Raw genomic sequence first — 25,409 nt, forward strand, 5'->3', positions numbered from 1 at the left:
ACTAAGTCAGAACTAAGCAGAGTGGAAGTGTGAAGGGGGAGGGGTGGTAAAAGAGCATCCTTCCCCAGATACCAATTATATCCACCCTCAAGTTAACAGTCTTGAGAAGAAAAACAATACTAGATATTGTGGTCTGTTGGAAAAGGGGGGGGGGGGGGGGGGGAGATGTCATACACATGCCAATTAGGAGTAATTGAAATAATGGGTTCTTAATTGACAGGTGACAGGAGGGGTGTCACTAATTATAAATAATAGGATTTAATTGGCCTTTTGTGTGGGGCAGTATCTTCTCACTCCCCTTACTTAAAACTTCTCCACCTTGATACTGCTTTGCTTGCATCACAGAATCATTAGTTTCCGCCACTAATATGTCCCGCTACAAAAATCTTTCCTGCGGACCGAACTCTTTCACACACACACGTGTGTAACCAAATCTTCTAACTGCATTCCTTCATGCCACCTCAAAGTCAAAAACTGTAACTGTGATAAAGTAGATTCTTCCATGGTGGAGAAATTATCAAAACGTGAAATTTAAATTTTAAATTATTTAAGTTCTGTTTCAACGAAGGTAAATAAATGGTAAATTTTAGTCATTTTGTTGCGATAGTATTAAGTAATAATTCAACTCGTCGGTTCTCAGATTCATGTTTAACCTTTTAAATTTGAAGGTACAGGTTAAATTTCTGCTTCCAAATTGTCCATATTTGATCTAGATTTCCTTCAAAACTTGGTGATCGAGTGGTTTTGCTAACTCATCTATATAGATCTTGAAAGGTAAGTGGAACCGAGTGAACAAACTTCCCATATTTGCATCACAAACACAAATCACCCATCTAATGACCCACCATGTAATAAATATGAAATTCACTGTTATTTTAATCATTACGATCTTTCTTCCTTGCATGTGTGCAGGTGCAAACTCTTGTTGACATGTTGCTAACATAACATCTTACATGTGCAAGCCGCTGTGTTTAAATATTTCAGCCGAGAGGTGCGTGGTGGTCAGCCTGGCCCCTCCGTGGCCTGATGAACACCTGTTTAGAAACATGCACCCTGTGAAACTGTACCATGATCTGTGCTGCGAGGTACAGTTTGCCGAGGTGTGTTGGGGGCCCAGCCTGGCTCCTGTAGTTTCACAGTGCATCCTCGGTGAGTGCTCCACAGTAATCAGTAATGTTGTTATTCTTACACTCATACATTTATATCTTCAGAGATAGCCTCACACACACAAGAGATGCTAAGCATCAAGTTGTTGTACCTACAAATTCACTGTGCGAGTGTGTGGCCGAAAATTCTCCTTGATCCCACAAAATCGTATAATAGATTAGAATGAAGTGTGCCTTACCACAAATATCCATGGGAGATAAATTTTCGTTAGAGTCTGCAGGTTCGAAATCGAGCAAGCTTTGTTTTCATCAATACAAGCACGTGTTGACCCAGTTTGGATCATTCTCTCAAACTTGCACCAGGCAGAAGGTCAATAAGACCAGGTATTGTCAATGTGAGGGTCTGCTGACAGTGTTTTGACCAATCTGTTATTGCACACGAAGATCCAATAGTGCAAGGCAAGTTACCAGTAATTTGTGACTACATAAGTGAGTGATTCAGTACACATTGCGGATCAGTTGGTAACTGAATTTTGAAGTTTCTTTATCTTTTTAAATGGACAGTACCCCTCATCAAACCAGAAACTCTTTCAGTGTCCTTATGAGAAGGAAGGACAAACAATTTGCTGAGGCTTCAAAAGTAAACCATCTGGAGCTGCACAACCAAGTTAGGCATCACATGATGCTTACCTCTTGCACCATTAACATACACCAGGGTTGTTACCAACATGACAGAAGTTTTACTATCATGAGCTGAAACACCCAGGAACTGATAAGTCTGAGCCATCTCTTGACTGGAATTTGTGGTTTAATATTAAAAATAAATTTTATATGTGTGATTAACATAGAGCAGAATATGTTGCCAGTGATTGCATTTACAAACACACTAGATAAACAATCAGGTAGTCTTTAAGGCTTTTCCAAAACATTTGGAGCAGAGTTTCTTGTCTAAAACAATCTGTTGCCTGTCTCTTGAGGGGGCTTGAATAAACTCAGGGCACTTGTAGATGGAATGAGCTTTGTTACACAACGGACATTTAGACAACACATGTTTTTGACTTAAGTTACAAATACTGCCTTCTGTTGAAAAATGATAGCACATAGGGATAGTGACAACACATTCTCATCAAACAAGGTAGCAGCAACAAAATGTTTGTAAAGAAGTAGTTCTGGCTAAATAAACTGGAGGAGGAACGCACGAAAGGATAAAATACTCGACAAAATACCCTCTGTGTTATTTAATTTTATTTGGGCTTAACGACTCTTTGACAGTGAGATCATTAGACACTGTTAAACCACACGGAATGAAGCATCAGGAAAAGATTCGACCAAGGCGTTTCAATGAGATATTTTTCAATAAAGTGCTATTTTGTTGAATTCTAATTTATTTTGTAAGTTGAGCAGTGGTTTTCTGTCAACAAGCAATCTGCTGAAGTTATAGTAGTGACTGGGTGGGCAGCTTCTGGGAAACCAGTACTTTGGGGTTCGGGGGGAAGTATGGTGCCAAAGCTGAAACTTAAAAGTATGGACAGTATGGTCTGTGACACTGCTACACTGGAAAAATCACTGGGTCCTCTTAGTTCAAAAGGGCTAGGTAACCTTTTTAACCTCTTTCGTGTTAAAGATTGTGATGTGTGGGCGAAACACATTAGCCTGCGTAGGTTATCTTAACACTTCCATTTTTTTTTTTGAGGCTATCTTGCGCTGCTGTGCATCTGCTTGACACGCATTTGGGGCTTGTAGATTTGGAGAAGCTCCTGCCACATTCACGGGACCCCAGCCGGCTGCTGCGCTGCTGGGACAAGCTCCGTCTGCTAGCCCACGGGCAGCTGACGGTGGTCTGCAATGACCTCACAGTGATGCTCCCATCCTCGCCGGTACCTCGTGACGTTGTGGACGGGCTACAGATCCATGTGACCACCTTCGCCATCGACCTCTCAGACGGTGAGTCATTTTCTCCCCACGTACTTTGCTGTGCTGGGTAGGCACTCCATGCTGACTGCGATGAGTCCCACAGCAGTAATGATAGCCTGGTGTATATCCATTTATGTGTGTTTTAATTTTTGCAAAGTGTTTTCTTTCAGTAAAGAAGACTTGAAAAGCTTAAATTATGTTATTGTATGTCATCAATTCTCACATTTCAGTTGGAATTTTGTAGACATTTTTTCAAAGGAATTTCAGTCAGAAGTTAATTCCTAAATTTTTGTGTTCAGTGAAATGCACTGGGTGTCTGTAAATACTGAAGTCTTTGTAAACTGAGCAGCACCATTTCAACTTTAACAGAATCATATCATCTTTTCATGGCTGCCCAATGAGAGTCTAAACAACATGGGTGGTCATGCACTACAGTCAGTTCTCATATTTATTTTGATCAAATCGAGATGAAATGTCAATCTTGGCCAAAGTGAAAGGATAGAATTACAATAACTGATTTTTTGCTGGCTGGCTATGTTGATTGATACAAGTGGCGCTACCATAGCTAGTAGTGCAGGTAGTTCTTATTATTACATAACCACATAGACTAACAATGTATTTCCTACATATCTGGTGCCCCATATTCATATTGATAAGTATATGTTATTTTAATAAATTCTTATAATATGAAAAAATTAAGTTTTCTGTAATTAGTAACAAGTTACTGTAAATTGATGGCTTAATACAAGATATATGAGAGAAAAAAAGGTTTTATGGCATCCTGTGTCACCATTTGAGTATTCACCTCACTTTTGGGATACCTTCGGTGTTAGAGGGGTCGTGTCACTCGCCTTCCACCAAGGCGAACAGGGTTCGATTACCAGCAGGGTAGAACCAAGTATGACCAGTGGACGTTGCTTCGGGTCGGCGGGTTTTCTCAGAATGCTGTTGTTCCCTCTTTCCCCATCAAGTGCATTCATGGCTTCTCCATCTTGTCACATGACCACTGAGGGCTTTCGGCTGCAGAATATATATTGCTGTGATTATTTTTTATTCTCTGTTATCTGTGATTTGGGTAAAGTTTTAGGATTGGCCAAGTAATGTATAAATAGAAAGTAGTTTTTAAAGAAGAGGTGTTCGCAAAATACTTATAAAGTGCCACAGAAGTCATAGTGATTAATAACAAGTTAAACTTTTTTTTTACTTTAACACATGCTAAGTCTTTAATGAGCATTTTGTCTCATGAGAGCCCTTAAGATTTCTAAGGGCAGCTGCCCAAACTTCCTTTATGTTTTTTGGATCATCTGGTAACAATTCATTTAAAGACCAAAGGTTTGCTAATGGATTATTAGGGGTGAAAGTAAACATCAAATTATATGGAGTAGATTTATGAGATTCATGGCGTGAATAATTGAAAGCCATCTGGAGCCAAACTAAATGCTTGTCCCAACTATTCTGATGTTCCGCATGAAAAGTGATTAACACTGATCGGAGGTTCCAATTAAACCTTTCCGCATGCGAAGGTGGAGGATAGTATGGAGACAGACAAATGTGACGTATACCATAGGTGAAACACATATTCTTAAATACTTTTGAAGTGAATTGAGATCCATTGTCTGAAAGAATTGAAACAGGTATGCCAAAATTTTGAAAAAAGATTTGTCTGAAGAGCTTGGATAGTTGAGGGTGCATCAGCTTTCTTTAACGGGATCAACCAAAAAAATTTTGAAAATGCATCAATGCAAACTAACAACATGTTATTTCCCTTTTTACTTCTTGGTAAAGGTCCCACAAAGTATATGAATAATTTTTGCATTGGTTTATCTGAAACTTCGGAAGACAGGAAACCTAAATGTGTGTTTTGAGCTGGCTTACTGAGAGCACAAAGTTGACATTGCTTAACCCTTTCAGCAATTTCCGCATACATGTCTTTCCAAACAAATTTTCTTCTGATAGCTTCAATGGTTTTATAGATACCCAAATATGCACCAATGGGCGATGAATAAAATTTTGGAAAACAACAGATTTCAAGACTTGGGGTAACACAATACGTTTTTGATGATTTCGAATTCTGGAATATAAGATACCATTAGATAATAGATAGGGTTTTGGGATATACCAGATTTTAAATTCTGAACAATCTTTAGTAATTCTTGATCCTCTTCTTGATGCAATTGAATGTTTTTGAATGTTAAAGGAAAATCTGTTAGAAGAACTTTACATCTGTTTTCATCTAATGAGGGGTTGGGTTGAATTTGATCAAACATATGTGAAAGAGCATCGGCAACAACATTTTGAGATCCTCGGATATGTTGAACCTTAAATTTTAGTGAAGAAATCCTCATTACCCAACGACCAATTTTTCCTAACTGCTGGGGATGTGCAAGAAGCCATGATAAATGCCTGATTATCAGTTTCTAGTAAAAATTCAGCATGTTCTAGGTAGGGCCTAAACTTGTCAATACCGAAAACTACTGCCAAACATTCTAATTTATAGATCGATGATTTCTGTTCCTGTTGAGTGAGGGTTCTAGACGCGAAGGCTATTGGCTGTCTTGTCTAACACCATCTAATTCCTGCGCCAAAATTGCTCCTATGGCTGAACCAGATGCATCTGTTTGCAAAATGAAAGTTTTAGAAAAATCTGCCATACGAAGAACCGGGGGACTTATTATGTCATGTTTTAATGATTCAAAAGGCTTTTGTTGCTCATCACCCCATTCAAACTTAGTGTTTTTCTTACGTAATTTATTAAGTGGAATTGCTTTTTCAGCTAGATTAGGAATGATTTTGCCAAAAAATTGTATCATACCAATAAATCGGGCAACACCTTTTACATCTCGTGGTGGAGGGAACTCTCTAATAGCTTTCGTTCGTTCAGGATCAATGGATATTCGACGTGAATAAATTTTATGTCCTAAAAATGAGATTTCCTGTACCGCGAATTTAACCTTCTGTGGATTAACGGTCAGACCAGCTTTTTCAAGGCGAGACAGAACTTCCTTTATGTGTTGGAGGTGTTCATCAAAATTCTTAGAGTATATGACGAGATCATCTAAATAATTGTATACAAACTTGAATTTGACATCATGGAAAATTTGGTCTAGTAAATGGGTGAGAACTTGTGCGCCTGTTGCAAGACCAAAGGGCACACGGGTGAACTGATATAGATTCCATGGTACACAGAAACTTGTAATTTGGTTTGGATTCATGTTTCAAAGTATTTGGTGGTAAGCTGAGTTTAAATCTATAGTAGTAAAGAATTTGGCCTTGGAAAACCAGTGAAAGACTGAATGCAAATCTGGTAATGGAACTGATTCTATTTCAATCTTTTGATTCACACGGCGGAAATCAACTACCATGCGTTGTTTACCATTAGGTTTTGGTACTAAAACTACAGGACTTGCATACTAAGATGTGGACTGTTCAATTACTCCTTTATCTAATAATTGTTGTACCTCTTTTCTTAGTAGATTCATCTGGGGAGGTGCTAAACTATAAGGGTGACTTTTAACATATCCATTGTCATGGAGTTTAATTTCATACTCGAGAAGATTTGTAAGTCCTAAATCAGAAGTGAGAACTTTAGGAAATTATTCACACAAATTCTTAATAGCACTACGCTGATGCTCAGGTAGGTGGCTCAAGGAATCAGAAGATTCGCCAGAACTTTGTTCAATGCTAATTTCGGCAAGGCTATTATCAAACTGGGTTTCACCTGCTAAAGGAACTTTGAGGTTAGGTTGAAATTTGAAAAAAAATATGTTTCTCCTGCATATCAAGAACAAGACCAGATTTTGTCATGACATCAGCGCCGAGGATGAAGTCTAAACCAACATTTTTTTGAAACTAAACAAGGAAACATCCACGTGAAATGTGCGATTTTGAATTTTATAACAGCACAACAAACGATAGGCTAAACTTCATTAGATGCAGTGTAACACCTAAATTTACCATGTTCAATAAATTTAACAAGGTTAGATTCTTTAAGTTTATTTAACAATTGATAAGAGATAATAGAGCACGTGGAACCTGAATCCACAAGAGTATTTTCTACAAACGTGCTAAAAGAAACCCTGACACGAGGCACTGGCACAGCATTAGATCCTACTAAATTAGGTGAACTAGAATGATTAACTTGATCTGGAAGTTGTCTATTCTTAATTGGTGTACCAAAATACTTTTGAAAACAACATGCTACTTTCATCTGCTGAAAAATGTGAGCATTATACTGAGAATTGTTAGCTTGGCCAAATTTGCAGGGTGATCTGCTCACCTTGAATCCCTGCTCCAGGCGTTTTTATGTTGCAGAAATCTGCAGTTACTAACAACATGATTGGTTCTTTTACAATGTGTGCAAAATAAGTTTTGAGGTGAACCTCTTGAAGTTTCTGGCAACTGTGCTCTTTCTTGCAAAATCACATTACTGTTGGCATAGTTGTGTTTCGGCTGTGTTGTGTTGCAAGTACTTGTGAAGTGTCTAAATTGTTTGTGACCTGAAAATTGGGGAGTTTGCATATCTCTGTTTCTGTCAGCAAATCTTATGTTCTGTGAATGAATACACATTCTGTAAAGTTCGGCAAAAGTACATGGCCTATTTAAGAAAACTAAACGTGATCTTTCTTCAGGGGAAAGCCCATCAAGGATATTGTTTACTATTTCTTGTTCAGTGACATTTAGACTTAAAATAGCCGCGGCTTCCTTAATATCATTAACGTAAACTGAAAGTGTTTCACCGGGCTTCTGTAGACAACTGAAATGCGTTAGATGAAGTTGTGTGAGCAATTGTGATGAAATAAAAAATTTAAGAATGTCATCATGGTAACTATCAAAGGAAATATTTTGAGAAATAGCCGATCGAGTTCGTTCGGCCAAGGGACCCAAAGTAAAAGGGTAAATCACCTCCAAAAGTTGTGTTTCGTGCACACAATGACTTTCGCAACCTGACAATGTTTTTTAGGAAATTTAGTAAGGGTGGGACATTAAGACCGTCTGTGACTGGGAGCTCCTTCAACATCTTTTCAAGTGGGTGTGTAATCTTGCCAAAAACACTAGGAAGAGAAAAGCTACTTGGTGCTGTTACTGGCTGTGACGTTCCGGGTGCTGTACAAAATACTACACGAGAATTAGAACTCGTGGGTGGTAATGATGTGTTGGTTTGGTTGGTGAAATCCACAACATGATTCGTGGTACTCGGAACAGGATCGAAATTCAACATGGAAGGTCTTGGGATGGGTTTGCAAGGAAGGTTTTCATTAATGGAAGTGGGCAATGCTAACCTCGCGAGTTGGTCACAAATTTGTGCCGTAGAAGCTGAAGGGGTAAGATCTCGTAAGAGTGAAAATTCAGTTTCCGACTTGTTAAAAATTTCTAGTAGTCTCTTAACTTCTATTACTACATTTTGCAAGGAAGCAACTTGGACCTCGGACAACACTGAGGAATGAACCTCCAAAAGCAATTGAACACGTCTGTTTAAATGAGACAAACAATTTCTTACTCTGGGCAAGGTAAGGGCAAAGTTTTCATCATCAGTTAGTTTAGTAACTATCTCCTGTAAAACTAAAATTTTACTCGAACACACATTAAATTCGTGATTGGGGTCAATATTTTTCAAATTGTCTTGAACAATAGGCACATCATTATTAATAGCTGTGCAAAGTTTTTTTCACGCAAAACAGCAGCAGTGGTTTCTTGGTACTGAACACCACGCAACTGGCACTCAAATGTAATCTCATCCTTTAAAAGGAATTCTGGGACTAATGTCGAGGGCATGATGAAGACACAAATTACAAACAAACAACAAGATAAAAAAAACTTCAACAAAATACTATTGCCACCTTCAAGATACCATTACTGTTGAGGTAGGGACACATGCAAGATTTAAAAAAAATCTACACATGCACAAGGTACATCAAAACAAACTTCAGAACCACGCTCTGCTACCATTACTGCGCCATCTACTACCTCCCTCCATAACTCAGGTTAGGTTATGAGTGAAAGGCAGGATGACACTGAAAGCCCGTGGACCAAAGGTTCATGAAGTGCTTTGATGTAAGGTTAGTTGAGACAAAAATTGGCTGACTGGTCATGCACACTTGCACAATTGGGGAAGTTAGTTAATAATAAAATAATTTTCAGGTTAATAATTTATTTCAAGAATAAATTATGTTATTTTGCTTAGACACCTTTACACCTTACATAATATCAATTGAGTATAATAATTTACATAATCATTTTAAAATTATTATTTAGATATACCTATATTTTATATTTTTAGCAAGGGCCCCGCTATCACAAAACGTAATTAACGAACATTCAGAAACAGACTTTTATGCAAAACATATCTTAAATTTTTTGTTACACAATTTCTTTTCTATAATTATTGCTTGTTACATTATTTTCCTTTCTTTACTTATTATAATATTTTAATTTTGTTACGTTGTTCCAATAAAAAAAAATATTTTAACTTAATGCGTAGTAAACTTTATACTAAAATGTCTGACGTGACTCAGTTAAAAAAAAAAAAGGATTTTCACATGGTTTATTTTTGAAGGATAGTAGATCATGCCAAAAAAAAATAATTTTGATGCCGGCTTTCCTGATAGATGCGGTCACTGCATGGCTTCAGAGCAGATGAGGACAGGCCTCGTACACCACAGCACAATGTAGATTCAAGTGAACCGCATGGCCGGTACCGTCGACCGCTAAGAACACAATAGCAAATATATTTTAACACGCCCAGTCCAACAAACATTACCAGACGTTCTTGATAAATAGATCTGAAAAACTCACCACTTAGTGCGGTATAACAATGCGTAAAGCATGTTAAAATTCACAAACTCCAACAGGCACGAATTATTGCTATGTAAACATGGCGTCAAGGTGTCGAAAAGGAAAGTTTTTTCTTGCTCACGGCAAGACAAAGAAGAACATAGAACATAGTACTAGTAGAGAATACTTTTTGGAACTACAATATGTATCGATTATTACTTGACAATATATTTTAGCACAAAAGAATGGATTAACTTATAATTGATGAAATATTCTTTTACATATTTACTAAAATAATTAAATTAAAATAAAACATGATTCATAATAAGTTTGAAGTTACTTTGTCACAATAACAAAATTGATGTTACAAAATTTTTTAAGTTACACTTAACTACAATGATTATAAACAATTACAACTTTGTTCAGTAGTAAACTTTAAATATTTAAATATGGGCTGGGCAGTCTTAAAACAGCCTTAGTTCCATCTCGTTACCTTTCCTCACCTGTAGATAATGAGGTTATGTTATCTTATTTTACATCATCAATAATACTTCCGTAATAACTCAGTGGTCTATGTTAGCATTACTGTAACAAATTAATATTGAAAAATGGTTTTAACCAAATGCAGGTTGTTCAAATTACTTGCAAGTAAATCCAGGTTTTTTTTTCTGGTTTCAGCATTTCGCTGTAACTGTACTCTTGTCCTTTCAGTCGGGCATATTTGACCATAGTTATTTTATACTTGGAAGGATCTTTTTTTGTTTACCACCACTTCCTTCCTCGGAACTTTCCATCATATTTCAAATATAAAACACCTTATTACAACACAAACTGTAACACTTCAATTCATTCAATTGAATGAAAACAAATGAGGTGCAGTTCAATGTAATTTTTTTAGCTGTCATGTAGATATTCAATAGGAAACAATACACAATGCTTATGTGCTTACCTTATTTTTGTTATGAAAGGGCATGAGTCATTGACTCATGCCTTTTCCAAACTCATTCTGTATTTTGAATGCAAGTAACTAAGTACCCACACGATGCTCTGACTGATGCCCTTCCTACACCAATCATTAGGTCCTAATTTTGTGATCGGGACGAAACATATTACTCAAAATCGTCAGTATACTAACTGATTTCCTTTCAAAACAAAGCGATTCATTTATATTATTTGCCAAAAAAAGCTTTAAAACATATTGGTAGTTTTTTTTTTTTACTTTACTCATGAACAATTATTTAGTGTATTAAAATTCCTGGAAGTTGTAGAGATATTAACTGTCAATTATATTGAAACAAGTTTAAACTTTATCGTAAAGTAGCAAAAGCTTCATTTCTGTAATCCATTTTTTCTCCTTATTGATACTGTCCAGAAATGTAAATAAATCTCTGGAAACTAATTACGTTAAGCTATCTATAAATTTTTCATTCCTGGAAAATTAATTCACTGAAAAAGTCAACAACTGAAAGTAAATATGAAATAATAGCTTGGTATGGTACAACCCTGATAAAGCAAAGTAATGTCATGAACACGGGGAGTGCGAACGAGCCCCGCGGCACTGCGTGTGCTTGCAGGCCGGGCAGTGTGCGAGGGGGCAGTGGTCGCCGATGTGTGCACCCTGACCGGCCACGACTCGCACACCCTGCTACAGCTGGGCTCAGCGAGGGCGAGCATCGGCCTGCTGTGGGGCTGCTCCGGGGACGCTCGCGACCACCATGCTGTCCTCCCGTGCGCTCCGGACAAGCTGCCCGGCCGCCCCCACGCCCTGGTGAGCCAGCCAGCCATCTTCCACACTCGTTATAAGGTGTGCAAAGCTTTAGTAGAAAAAACCACGCCATTTAAAAACTGCTGAGGGTGGATCAGTAGATCCATAATTGGATTTTGAATTATACCTTTATCATCATTTCTTTGACGTATAATATTATGGTTGCCTATCAAATTTCACAGTGTTGATACCGCATAGAAGCACCAGCGAGCATTGCACATTTTAATCTGCCTTTTTAACACGTATTGTTTTGTTGCTACCTTTACTGAATGTCTTATTACCTTCTTTTTTACTTGCGGACTTGAAGGGAATGAGATGTTATAAAATAAGGTCTCAACATTTAATTTAGTTCCACTTCAATTTACTACAATTTATCACAATAGTCAACACCGTCATCCATCAAGTTAAAATCTAATAAATATACCTAAGTCAATCTACAGTCCTCGCTATCACACCTGTAAGTCTCTAACCTCTCAACGAGGCGGGAAGCGGCGACGAGAGACATGTGGCGCGCACCAGGTTCCTTCTCAGCGTGGCCACTCCAAAAAGTCCCCTTTTGGGCGTGGCTGCCGTATTTGAGATAATGGGTCCGCGGCATCGTCAGCAGCCCTTTCTTCCTGTTGCTTTTCACAATGGTGGCCAGCCTCACTCGGAAGTTGTGTCTCAGTATTTCGCAATGACGTCGCGAGGCCAACCCGCACGTGTGCTACAGCTGTCTCAACACTCTTCCCCTGGTCGAATTAGACGGCTGTCCTCAGCCTAACATTTGACTTTGTTGCCATGTGCGCCAAGGGGATGCCCACAGTATAGACATGGGTCAGGAACCTCGAGGATTACAACCCCTAAAACGTAAGTTCTTTTCAATGTCGTGTTGGCACTGCCGTGGACCCGGGTTTCCTGTAGTTGTCTTCACGCTTGGCCACGCTGCCCTATTCTCTTTCTTCCCGCGGTTGGTAATGCGGAACGAATCTCAGCGAACACTGTCTTGACGTGGTTTGATAGCTGGGGACCTGTTCTATTAGTATTACATTAACATATTAATATGAGTAACGCATGCATGTTATTTGAGTGACGACTTGACACGGACAGGTACAAAATTTAAATACAAAATCATTATAGAAAACATGAACATAAAACACTTTACCATTACAATTTTAATGGTTTTACCTGATAAACAGTGAACTAGGACAATTCTTTTTTCTCTGCTCTACGTACATGATGTATACAATGATTTCCCTTGTTGACTTTATGAATTACAATTAACGTTTAATTTATATAATTTATCTCAGACATTTCACATACTTACACAGACGGGTCAACCCTTAAGAAACTATGGTGTGTTAACACTAGGCCATTGTAGCGCTATGTGTTTAATACTCCAGGGAGTTAGGATTGGTACCATGTTGAGGATATTACAAATGATCAGGTTGGGACTCACAGATCTCAAACTTCAATAGGTGCATATGCTGGCATGCTAGATGCCAAGACAGCAATGCAGGTTGTCCAGCTGCTGCGAACGGTGGCTACTTGTATTCCGTGACACGTTTGCACCAAGACTTGTTGGGAGCCCTTATTATTATTATTACTATCTTTTGCAGTTGTGTATTGGTGTCAGAGATGTTATTGCAGTCAGGCCAAAGGTCGAAGTAACTCCCTCAAGATTGTCGAGATTTGATGACACGTATGTATAGGAAAACAGTGCTGCAAACCAGAAAGGTTGTGATACCAGTAATTGAAATGGAGTATGCTCAGGTATTAAAATTGCTTATATTTGCAACGCATCGTCCGTGGGTAGCGGTGTCAATCTGTGTAAGTGCTGAAATTATATATTACGTAAGTGTTTCAAGTGCCAGTGTTGGATTGATTGAAGACAAGGGTAATATTTGTAAAGTGAATCCCCGTGGATGTAAACTGGTCGACAGCATATAATGTGTCGTTTACCCACTGGATGGGAATGACAGCCTTTGAGAAGGTCTGAATGGGTGAATTTACGTCACAAATGTAAGTTGGTGTAATTAAAATATTGGCTGATTGTCTGACTTCACATCTACAGGGCGGTTGCATTCAGTGACACCAACCTTAATGCTTTAAATAACCGTATTAAGTGATGGGTTTTGGCATTGAATGGTTAGATCTTTTTCGATATTTGAAATTACATCAAATTGTGGGGATATGAATGAAATTACCACGTATGTCTGCTCGTAACATGTAAGTTTGCAGACCGTCATAAGCTGTGAATAGTTAGATAACACGATACCTGCTTGTATACATCGTGCTTCTGGTGTAGTGGACACTTATTTAGGAATTTTGTAAATACAGTAAACTCTTGATTATCCGTGTTAATCGGGACCTTCCGATGCCCGGTTAATTGAATGCCCATAAAATAACCCAGATAATCCGTTTCACCACTTAAAAATGGTGTATTTACTGGCAAAAGAGTGTCTCTTCAGTAGAATTCTATGAGTACAAGCAAAGGCTTTGTATACCGTGTCCCAGCTTATTGGACCGTAAACAATACTGGCACTGTGTTGCCGCCATCCTTCTCCTGTCTCCTTTATTGCTACGGGAGGGAGAGCGGCGACAGTCCCAACTCAGCATCTCCCTCCACCCTTTTAACGACCTATTCGGGGTCACTACAAAATAAGTGTCTGAACCACAGCACAATATTATACACATTTTTTTCCCCCTTCCAGCTATTGCATTTTATTTTTTTACCTCGCGCGGCAAGATATTGTTTCTTGTTAATTCCTCCTATTAAAATTAGGATGCACTTTACAGTCATAACTACGAGTATGGGATACTACGAGACCTTCGAAGGAAGTTATGAGAGTTTTGAAATGCACTGTCAGTTTGACTACGTAAATAGTAATCCTAAACTAATCTGGTTATTACGAGTGCTTCCTTGTTGGCTCTTTCGTAAGAAAGAGTGATTTAAATGGCATCTTCAAACAAGGAAAAATACCGTTAGTTGGAAGGAAAAAAAGGTTCACGCAGTAAACAAAGGCTGCAAAGCGAGAGAGGGCCGTGGCTATGCTGGCGCCGGGGCTGTGGACCATGACTCGCAGCTAGCTGTCGAGAAAGAATGAAGGCTGTTGTTGGGTGGGGTTGTGGGGGGAGGAAGGGGTGTCTGGTGGCGAACAACATGCTCCCTTTCTCTCTCTGTCTCTCTCTTGCTCGGCGGTTTCAAGAAGCCCTCCTCTCCCATTGTGTTACTGGCTGCTTTATTAATGTCTCGCACGGTTTGGATTCCAATTTCATATTCCTGTGCTAATTTCGCGACAGTTTCTCCTTTTTTTAACCTGTCCACAACTTCTTACTTTTCTGCTATTGTCAGCACTTTACGTTTCCTTTTACCAGACATGATTACAAAAACAAATGTGCCTGGGAGAACTAATGTAAATAACTGCTTGAAAAATGCCTCTTCCAGTCGTCAGGAGTGTGGGAAGGTAAAAGATGTAGAGGGACTTTTTTTTTTAGCGTGGCGGGGCGCTGTAAAAAGAATGCTTGAAAAGAAAATGAAAAGGAGGGGGGGGGAGTTGAGCTGGAAGCAGCAGTCAAGGCATTCCTTTTTGGTTTAAAGTGTGAGAAATTGAGGGGTGAGGGTGACTGGGGGACCGAGGGTCTGAAGGGTCAGGTAAATAGCTTTCTGACACAGCAGTAAAAAAAAAAAAAAAAAAAAAGTGCAGCGCAGTCGCTGCGTAGCTACACCCCGCCATTTTTTTTTACAACTTCATAAAAAAATCAAGCACGGATAACCCAAAAACCGGATAATCCAGGCCCGGATAATCGAGAGTTTACTGTATTGTGATTATGTTCAGATCAGATGGGAATGACTTATAGACTGTGTGTTTGTACTTACACTGCTCCTAGCATTTTTCTTCTATGTAAATAACATGAAATGTTCAAATAAGAAAACGGAATAGGTGTTAACTCAAACAACTTCCAGTGTATGCTTTCATGTATTACAGGAACATGTAATTTTATTACTATTTTTTATTTATCTTACATGATAGACTCTGTAATGGGTAAAGAGTAACAGTAAAATACATCTTGACTCGTCAGAGACAATGTCATATTTATAAGATTCAGTGCCTTACTGAGCTTTTTTAGGTCCGACTTAAACTTATCCGGAGTAATTAAAGATAGCGGTAAGTTCTGAGTTTTACAGTGCGAATGAATGCTACGAATTTCCTGTTCTCGCAATACATTATGCGTAAAGTGTAAGAAATAAGACATTGATAACTGTTCAATTTCTGTTAGTGTAGGGGAAAATCTTTGACCAATTTTGTATGTCAATTTTTTTCTAATCCAATTTTCATTTAAAAAAATTCCCGTCTATTTTGGAACAGTAATAATACTGTTTTTGCAACAATATTACAGTTATTTTAACACTAAACTATCCTTTTTTAAGTGTGTTTTTGTAGAATTTTTGTAAGTAAGCAATTTGGTCAAATGTACAACATGGTCTTGTACCTCTTACCAGGGGTATTTGTACTTTTGACCACTATGGACAGTGGAAAAATTAAGTATATCAAAAACTAATAATATTTTACAATATGCATAAATAACACAAAACAATGCAACTTTATATTGGCTGGCTCTCAAAAATAGCTTATATGAAGGCATTAATGAAAATAACCAGCTAACTCATTGGAAAAAAAAAATTGCCTAGCACTCAAATTTGTTTAATATAAACGACAATTCATGGTAGCAATGAGGTATGAACCATTAATATCATAAGAACTTGACTATCTATGAAAAATTCTAATGACAGATTGCTGCCGGGCTGATCCGCCTGCTTGCATTGGATTCAGGAGCTTAAAAACAATGTCATTGTTGTGTATATCATACAAATTATTATCCCTTCTGACAAATTTTGCACTTCTGGGTGTTTAGTTTTTTCAAATATTTCACTACGAAGATGTCTTGTGATGTAACTGATACCACCTCTGCAACAAAATGCTTAACAATCTGTTTTCCACACACTTTGCAAGAACAAAATTGCCGGCTTCAATGCTGTCTCTTTCAAATTGAGCATCTTCATTGAATTCCCTAAGTTCTGAGAACATGCCATACTCGCTGTCTGATGATGGCACTTCAAGTTCATTTTCAGTATCGGAATTTGAGGTCTCTTGTTGGAAGGAAAGTGCTCGTTGAAATGAATTTTTCTTCTTTGGTTTTGGCAACTTTTTGGCCATGCTTTGCCTAATTTTCTCCTCCGGTAATTTTTTTTCTGGCATGTTAGTCAATATGCAGGATTTTCCTTTTTGCGTTCTTACATTATTTGTAGGGACATGAACGTTTCGGTAAATAAAATTACTCAAAAGTGGTATAACAAAAACTAAAATTTTTTTCAAAAAAAACATGAAAAGCTGTGAAAAAATGTTATGCTCTCACGTCACTGAAAGCTGACTATCCTTACTAATATTATAAATGCGAAAGTAACTCTGTCTGTCTGTCTGTCTGTTTGTTACCTTTTCCCGACTAAACGGCTGAACGGATCGTAATGAAATTTGGCAAGGAGATAGATTATATCCTGGGGATGGACATAGGCTATCTTTTGTCTAAAAAAATAATCTTTAAACGGTTTAAAAAAATATATCTTAATTTTTAGTAATGTGTGTCATAGATATACAAACTGTTAGGGTCATTCCTCTATGTCTGCTGAGCAATAGCTTTCAAGCCATTACGTTACGTTTTGCTATTGTAAGGAACTAAGTAGAGAGTAAGAAAAAAATAAATATCTTGACAGTTTGTAGTGTCGCCATATTTGTTTCATCTTTCAATACCGTTTTTGTATATTACATTTTAAATTGCAGAAAAAAATAATGTTTCATAGACACATAAATAGTGAGTATGTGTCATTTCTCTATGTCCACGAGGTCTCGCCGGGTCAATTTTCTCCTTGGGGCGAACCCGTCCGCTTAGTTAAATAAACAGCTTTTATCGTTGAATAATTTCATAATTTATTTCATGAAAATCTGCTCTCATAAAAAAGTTAGTTTTATAGACATTCAATAGGTATCTTGCTCTCTCTGAAGATCAATCTATGAATCGTTACAAATTTATTTCCTTTATTATTTTTAGTTTGATTTGATACAATATGATTTCACTAAAATTCAATTTCTACCCATTCCTATTTTCATTTCCACATTACGAAGTTTCACTTCTTCCATGCGGAGGGACTCCACGCAATATTTTTGCATGCAATTAAAAACTATTTTTTAATGATGCCAAAAAGGTATAACTTCTCATGCGCGTACTTAGGTATACGCACCCATTTTTTAAATTTAATTTCTTCTATATATATACTTTTTTCCTACCTAGGAAACTCATAATTCTTTTAAATTTCACGTGTATGTTTTCAATGTCATTCGAGTTGTACAATTTTTTTTGTCAAATTGGTAATTATTTATACTTTGTTTCATTTTGGAAACATACGTATTTTAGGTATTATGACAAATAAACAAATTAGTTTCACTAACATTCTTAGGTTTTTATTGTGTGGATAGTTTCAAGTTTAATATTATGTAGGTACATAAATTCTTAAAATTATATTTCTTTTTTCGAAATTTATTCATTCTATTTGTCAATATTGTTATTTTTTTTTACAGTGCCTACTTATTTGCAAGGAGTTTGGTTTAGTGTTTATAATTAATTTATCTGCTGAGCGTCAAGAGTCTTAGGGCTGCTGAGACCGAAGACCAGAAATATTTATCAATAATGTAATATATTGTTGAAAAATTTGAATTTTACTATTTCAGGAAAGTTGATTATTTTTATTAATTAAAATAGTTACGTGTAATTGCCATCTTCCTTTATTTCATATTAAACATTATGTTTGGTTGGGTGTGAGATAATTTTATTTATTTATGTTTTAATTTCATTAAATTTCTTATATCTACATATTCTTACCTACCTACTTCTATTGAATTTCATGCGGATGTTAACATTTTCATTCCAGTTGTATAAATTTTTTTGTCAAATTAGTTGTTATTATACTTTTTGTTTCATTTTGGACTATGTTTTTTTTTTTTTTTTTTTACTTAATTCAAAGATTTGTGGTGTGTACACAGAGTGATATCTCTATTAATTTCTATACTCCTTTGGATAAGCGGAATATTGCCACCACAGTTTTACATTTATAAACAAATCCTACCAATGTTTTAAACATATGACTAATAAATAATAGTTTCACAAACATCCTTAGTTGTTTTTTTTTTTTTTTGGTGTGTATAGTTTGAAGTTTAATATTATGTATGTACGTAAATTATTAAACATACAGTTATTTATTAATTTATTTATATAATTATTCATAGGTAGAAAATAAGCTTTCTATTTGTCAATATTGTTATTATGGTAGATAGGAGTACAGTAAATGCCTACATTCTTATATTCCTTTATATCTCTTTCGATTTGGAGTGTTTCCGAACCATTCGTGGTCCTCAACATAACGCCCCCATCCCCCCCAGGTGGTTAAAGACCCCAAATTTCGAAAGTTTAAAAAATTTTAAAAATCTATCTTTTTCGATTTTAAGTGTTTTCGAGCCATTTAGGGTCCTCGAACCCCCCGCCCCCCTCTGGGAACAAAGCCCCAAAATTTCGACAATTTCAGAAATTTCAAAATTCTATTCTTTCGAGATGGAGTGTTCCAAACCATTCGAGGTCCTGAACATCCACTTTCCGCAAAGTGAAAGCCCCAAAATTTTGAAATATAATAATATATATAATTGGATGTTGGCATGTATGACGTCGATAAAATCTTAACACCGTTTGACCGATCGCCATGAAAGTTGTCACATTGAAGTGTTTTTATCATGGAGAATATTTTTATACTAACCATTTTTTTTGTATATCGCCGCTAGATGGCGCTGTAGCGCATCAACTTCTAAACCTTTCAACCGATCGCTATGGGTAAACAGAAAACCATAGGTCACAGATACACAAACAGTAATTATGTGTCATTTCTTAATGTCCACCACACTGGACATATCGCTATCCATTTTGCTGTAACTCGCGGACACTATATCACCCGGTGTTCAGCCCGGGCAAAGCCGGGTACTGCAGCTAGTAATATTATAAATGCGAAAGTAACTCTGTCTGTCTGTCTATCTGTCTGTCTGTCTGTCTGTATGTCTGTTTATTCGTTACCTTTACCCGACTGAACGGCTGAACGGATCGTAATGAAATTTGGCAAGGAGATAGATTATATCCTGGGGATGGACATAGGCTATCTTTTGTCTAAAAAAATAATCTTTAAACGGGTTAAAAAAATGTATCTTAATATTATGTAATGTGTGTCATAGATATACAAACTGTTACTGTCATTCCTCTATGCCTGCCGAGCAATAGCTTTCAAGCCATTACGTTACGTTTTTCTATTGTAAGGAACTAAGTAGAGAGTAAGAAAAATATAAAGATCTTGACAGTTTGTAGTGTCGCCATATTTGTTTCAATTTTCAATACCGTTTTTGTATATTACAATTTAAATTGCAGAAAGTAAATCATTATTGATAGGTAGGTAATAAGTTTTTCTATTTGTCAATATTGTTATTATGGTAGATAGGAGTACAATAAATGCCTACATTCTTGTATTCCTTTATATCTCTTTCGATTTGGAGTGTTTCCGTGCCATTAGGCCCCCCTCCCCCCCCTAGGTGGTTAAAGCCCCAAAATTTCGAAAGTTTAAAAAATTTTAAAAATCTATCTCTTTCGATTTTAAGTGTTTTCGAGCCATTCAGGGTCCTCGAATCCCCCGCCCCCCTCTGGAAAAAAGCCCCTAATTTCGATAATTTTAGAAATTTCAAATATAATTTCTTTCGAGATGGAGTGTTCCGAAACATTCCAGGTCCTGAACCTCCACCCCCTCCGCTTCCACAAAAGTGAAAGCCACAAAATTTCGAAAAATTGGAGGAAATTGTATTAAAATTAAGTCATTACTAACTAAAGTGTCTGGGGCATAGTGGAACTTTTACCCAAAGTCGACTACCCACCCAATTTTGAGGGAGGGGGGAGTGCAAAACCCCAAAATTACGAAAAAAATTTTCTTAAATTTAAGTATACCTTTTTACTATTTGGAGTGTTTCCGAGCAATTCGGGGTCCTCAAACTACCCTCCCCCCACAAGAAGTCAAAGACCTAATAATAAAAAAAATTCCCAAAATTTCGAAAACCTATTCTCTTTCGATTTGGAGTGTTTACGAGCCATTCATGGTCCTCAACATAACCCCCTCCCCCCTTCTCAGAGGTCAAAGCCCCAAAATTTAGAAAATTTCAAAAATCATTCTCTTTCGATTTTTAGTGTTTCCCTGCCATTCAGGGTCCTCAAAATCATCCCTCCCCCTCTGGGGACAAAGCCCCAAAATCTCGAAAATTTCAGGAATTTCAAATATAATTTCTTTCGAGATGGAGTGTTCCAAACCATTCGAGGTCCTGAACATCCACTTTCCGCAAAAGTGAAAGCCCCAAAATTTCGAAATATAAGAATATATATATAATTGGATGTTGGCATGTATGACGTCGATAAGCTCTTAAACCGTTTGTCCGATCGCCATGAAAGTTGGTACATCGAATGTTTTTATCATGAAGAAAGTTTTTATGCTATCCATTTTTTTTGTAACTCGCCGCTAGATGGCGCTGTAGCGCATCAACTTCTAAACCTTTCAACCGATCGCCATGGGTAAACAGAAAATCATAGGTCACAGATACACAAACAGTAATTATGTGTCATTTCTTAATGTCCCACACACTGGACATATCGCTATCCATTTTGCTGTAACTCGCGGACAATATATCACCCGGTGTTCAGCCCGGGCAAAGCCGGGTACTGCAGCTAGTTTTCAATAAAACACTTATCTTTCAGCACAGATTCATATTTAAGCAGTGTTTAAATTCTGTACACATTATTTTGCCACTAATATGTCGCTTAAACACTGTAATATCATTTTACACCCTTAACAAACTGACACAACACAACATGCATGTACACATCAAACTGATATGAATCTTAATCAATGATGAGCTTGAATAAAAAATTTTTGTTTAAACTGTTTTTTTGCCAGCAAAACGTTTATAAATGTCACTAAGACTGGTCAAAAGAAAACATAGTCATTATCTCTGTATTTTCCTCCAGTAAGATGTGCTGCCTATCTGTCACAACTTTACCATAGGAAGAAAAACCCCTCTCGCTGTCAACGTTCGAACAGTGTAGCACAAACAAAAGCAGGAAAGTCATGCTTCATGGAAAGAAGCACTTCTACAACATCAGGTGTTTCTTTTCTGCCTCTACTTTAACGATTTCCTTAAATCGTGTGTAACCACAAGCAATGTCAGATGGTGTCAAGACAGTAAGTTTCATGCCAGGAAGGGTTTGAAATGGTGTGACCAAGCTGCTGTTCACGTCATTAAGGACAACACTAGAAGGGTTGAACAGCTTTCCCACCACTTCAAATGTCTTCCTGCAAGGATCTTTTGACATTTGCTCTTGTAGCTTATCCATGGAAAGTGATGCAGTACGCTGGAGTGTCTGCTTTACTTCGGCCTGTAGAACTTTGCTTCCTAAATCTTCTAGTAAAGTAGCAGTTTCAGATTCAAAAATCCCTTTTGCTGCTACTGAAAAACCATCTTTCAGTTTCGAAAGTTTACCACAAAGAATATGGCTAGTTGGATATGAAGACCCCTCCAGACAGTCTATAAGTTCCATCAACTGTGCAGCATGTTCTCGAACAAACACGGCTTGGATGTGTACTTTCTGAATATCTGACTTCGGAATGGCATTGAAAAACTCTTTATTTTTTATTATTTAGTGAGTTTTGCATTTCGTTTGAACCGAAAAAATCAACCATGTCAGTCATGTAACATACAACACTGACTTGAACCAGCTGTTCCAGCGAGTAAGGACTGGAACAGGAAACTGACAAATTTTCTTGTCAGTGCCTGAATATTTCTCTGTCAGAAACTTGTGTGTAAAGATGTTTGCATTTCCTAGTATTTTGAAACGCTGCCTTGCACTTAACAACTGCATTGTTGAGTTCAGTACAAACTTTCGGCCAGATATTGCCTACAATGCAAAGCTTATGAGCCGAGCACTGCACATGCAATACTTTATCACCCAGAATGTCTTTGGGTCAGTCACTACACTTGGACATGTAACGAGCTTCATCACTGACGAAAGCAACTACTGAATCGTAGCCATAGAAAAGTAAAGGTTATAGAAGGACAACTCAATGTATGGAATCGGGATCAGTGATAGAAGCGCTTATATGGTTGTGGCAGAAACTAAAATACAAAATTGATTTTTATCGATGTAACGATCGAACATGCCGATACTTAGTAAATTCAATATATCGTTGTTCATTCTTTGCATATTATTCGGTAATTGTTCGCAATCACACTAAGAGTATTGTGTTTACCTTATAATTATAAACTATCACATTGTTTACAATTACAACATTTCAGCAGGCACGATTATAATTAAAATTAATCTTCCAATAGCAATAATTAATAGCATTCCGAGTTCTATGGTGAGTATCTAACCTGAAAGTTTTGGAGGGCCAGTAATAAAACATTTCGGACATTGCTTGAGTTAACAATGATATTGTGTATCTTTAACAAACTCTATTCGCAATAAGACGGAAGGCATTATTTCACTGTTTGCATTATACCTATATATGTATATATAATGGAAACAGTGAAATAATGTCTTCCATCTTATTGTTAACACACACACATGTGTGTAACTAATCAGCTATATCGAGACGAGCAACCAAAAAGAGACAGAGCACAAATAGACCCGCTCGTAAAGTCTGAGAGACTTTTTGACTAAACAGAAAGTGAAGTTCACGGCCAAATAATATGGCTCTAGTGAATAATAAAAGTTGTAATAACATTTTCCATACTTGTACAGCCAAAGTCTGTGGTGAATGTGATATACGCTTATCCTGTTCAACTTTTCATTTCAGCACGTGTAGGCCCTTCTAGAATTTACAGGCTCACATCTTGGTCCATTTGCGAAAATGGACTTCACATGCAATCAAAAGTAAATATACATGAACTAGGCACCTTGAGATCAAATTACAAAATACAAATTTATAATACCATATTCTTATTCTCGCATTGTTGTAGGTTGTCTTTAATGTTCATAGTCAGACTGAAATGAAAGGCTGCTTTACAACAGTAATAGTATGTGTGAAGGAACGTTAATGAATGTAGAAAGGGGACTGCAATAAATTGGTGTGGGACTTCAGGCACGCAGTGGAAATTGGAGGTCGCATCCATCAATGTGGTCCTTAAAAGAATGCATTGAATGAGTCGCCAGCATCCTGTAACAGTGAATGTGCACATGATTTAATTGGGAAACTGTAATGTTTTAATGCCACGGGAACATTGACAAATATCTGCTAAATTAATAAAAACACTTACATGTAGCATTGCATTTATTTGCATCATTAATTTTGTGTGAAATACTATTAGGTCCTACCATATTCCTCATAAAGAATATTGAATATTATTACGAAATTACTTATATATTTTGTCTTGTATCAAGGTAATATGTGAATCACAATTTTTTTTCCCAATATGTAACTAGTGTGTTTGGTGATTTAATGTTTTGTACAGTATGAAACTATGACAAGACCATGTTATGCTATACGGATGTGACACAAACGTAAACAAACACTTTGTTTACAAACACGAGACTGCATGAATGGCAAATGATAGTTGTCAACTCACGAGTGCAAAAGTAAATACTTTAGTTCCTAACACTATCTTGCCCTGTTTGCCATGAATTTAAAACATAAATATGGAGACTGACCTGTAGTACAAATAAACAATAACAATGGGTGATTTTCCAAAATATTTTAATAATATTAAGAAAATGAAGGCAAATCGACAACATAACATTGGAATTACATTTAAACTGGCAGGTTCTGACAATTGCTAAAATTCTCTGAATCTCTACAGGCACAATGTGACTAGCAAAATGTTACTTAAAATTCAGGACATTACGATGGGCACCCGGCTCGACAACAGTCCAATTCAAAACTCAGTCTCTGTTTTTGGTCTCCAACACAACACGTAGATGCCGTCTACACATTAAATAATGGTGGGGTTTGCTCCGGGCTAAAACTCTGTCGGTAGGCTATTTCTACCCCCAGGACCTCTGGGGGGACCGCGGACAGTTACTCTTAGCTTGCACAGTCTCTGCTATAAAACGTCTCGTAGCGAGAATCACCGTGTAAGATGAGGGGAGTTTGCAGTCCAACAATGCGCTGGCGCCGACTCAAGGCGACCACATCTTACCTTGCGAATGCTGCGCTGGCTCAGCAGTCTCCAGTCTGTGTGACGGCTGTCCCCAGGAGTCCGTTGAGATGCACCAGTATGCACCACACACTTTAGGTCACCAGAGCACTCACACGAGGCGAAGTTCCAGCGCGCGCATCGTTATTTCCCGGACCGCGGACGCGTTTGCGAATTCGATAAATACAGTTCCAGTTCAGCTGACAGTATTAATAACACCGAAAGTTCAATGTAAATGTCGCGATTCCGCAGCCCGGAATCGCGGGTAGCGAAAACTTCCGACGCGAAGCGACATGTGCTCGGACTCTGCACAGCGGACTGACTCCCCGAGAAAATGCCGGGCGGCTCTTTTATACCTCTGCCGAGCGTCACCAGCGGTTACCGATTGCCGCTAATACTCAACTTAATTTCTTAACGGGCGTTCCGTAGTTCATAACGTCGAAAATGCGTAGAAACGTAAATTGAATATAAATTACACTGTAATTTCAATACTTTAAATAAATATCAACCTTGATAATCTGGCGGAGGGTGGCAGGAAAGAGGGCGGTCTGGCGCTGG

General features: G+C 37.5%; 1 protein-coding gene across 1 annotated transcript in view; it reads left to right on the plus strand.

The window, feature by feature from the left end:
• The window catches only part of LOC134527397 (protein hobbit-like), a 619,824-nt gene that overhangs the window by 395,919 nt on the left and 198,496 nt on the right, over positions 1 to 25,409 (plus strand). Inside the window, exons 20-22 of the mRNA XM_063360060.1 lie at positions 985 to 1,149; positions 2,850 to 3,050; positions 11,366 to 11,595. Of these exons, the coding sequence (XP_063216130.1) occupies positions 985 to 1,149; positions 2,850 to 3,050; positions 11,366 to 11,595 (596 nt within the window). The remainder of the gene's footprint in view (positions 1 to 984; positions 1,150 to 2,849; positions 3,051 to 11,365; positions 11,596 to 25,409) is intronic.

The sequence above is a fragment of the Bacillus rossius genome, chromosome 1 (assembly GCF_032445375.1).
Source record: "Bacillus rossius redtenbacheri isolate Brsri chromosome 1, Brsri_v3, whole genome shotgun sequence".
Classification (NCBI taxonomy): domain Eukaryota; kingdom Metazoa; phylum Arthropoda; class Insecta; order Phasmatodea; family Bacillidae; genus Bacillus; species Bacillus rossius.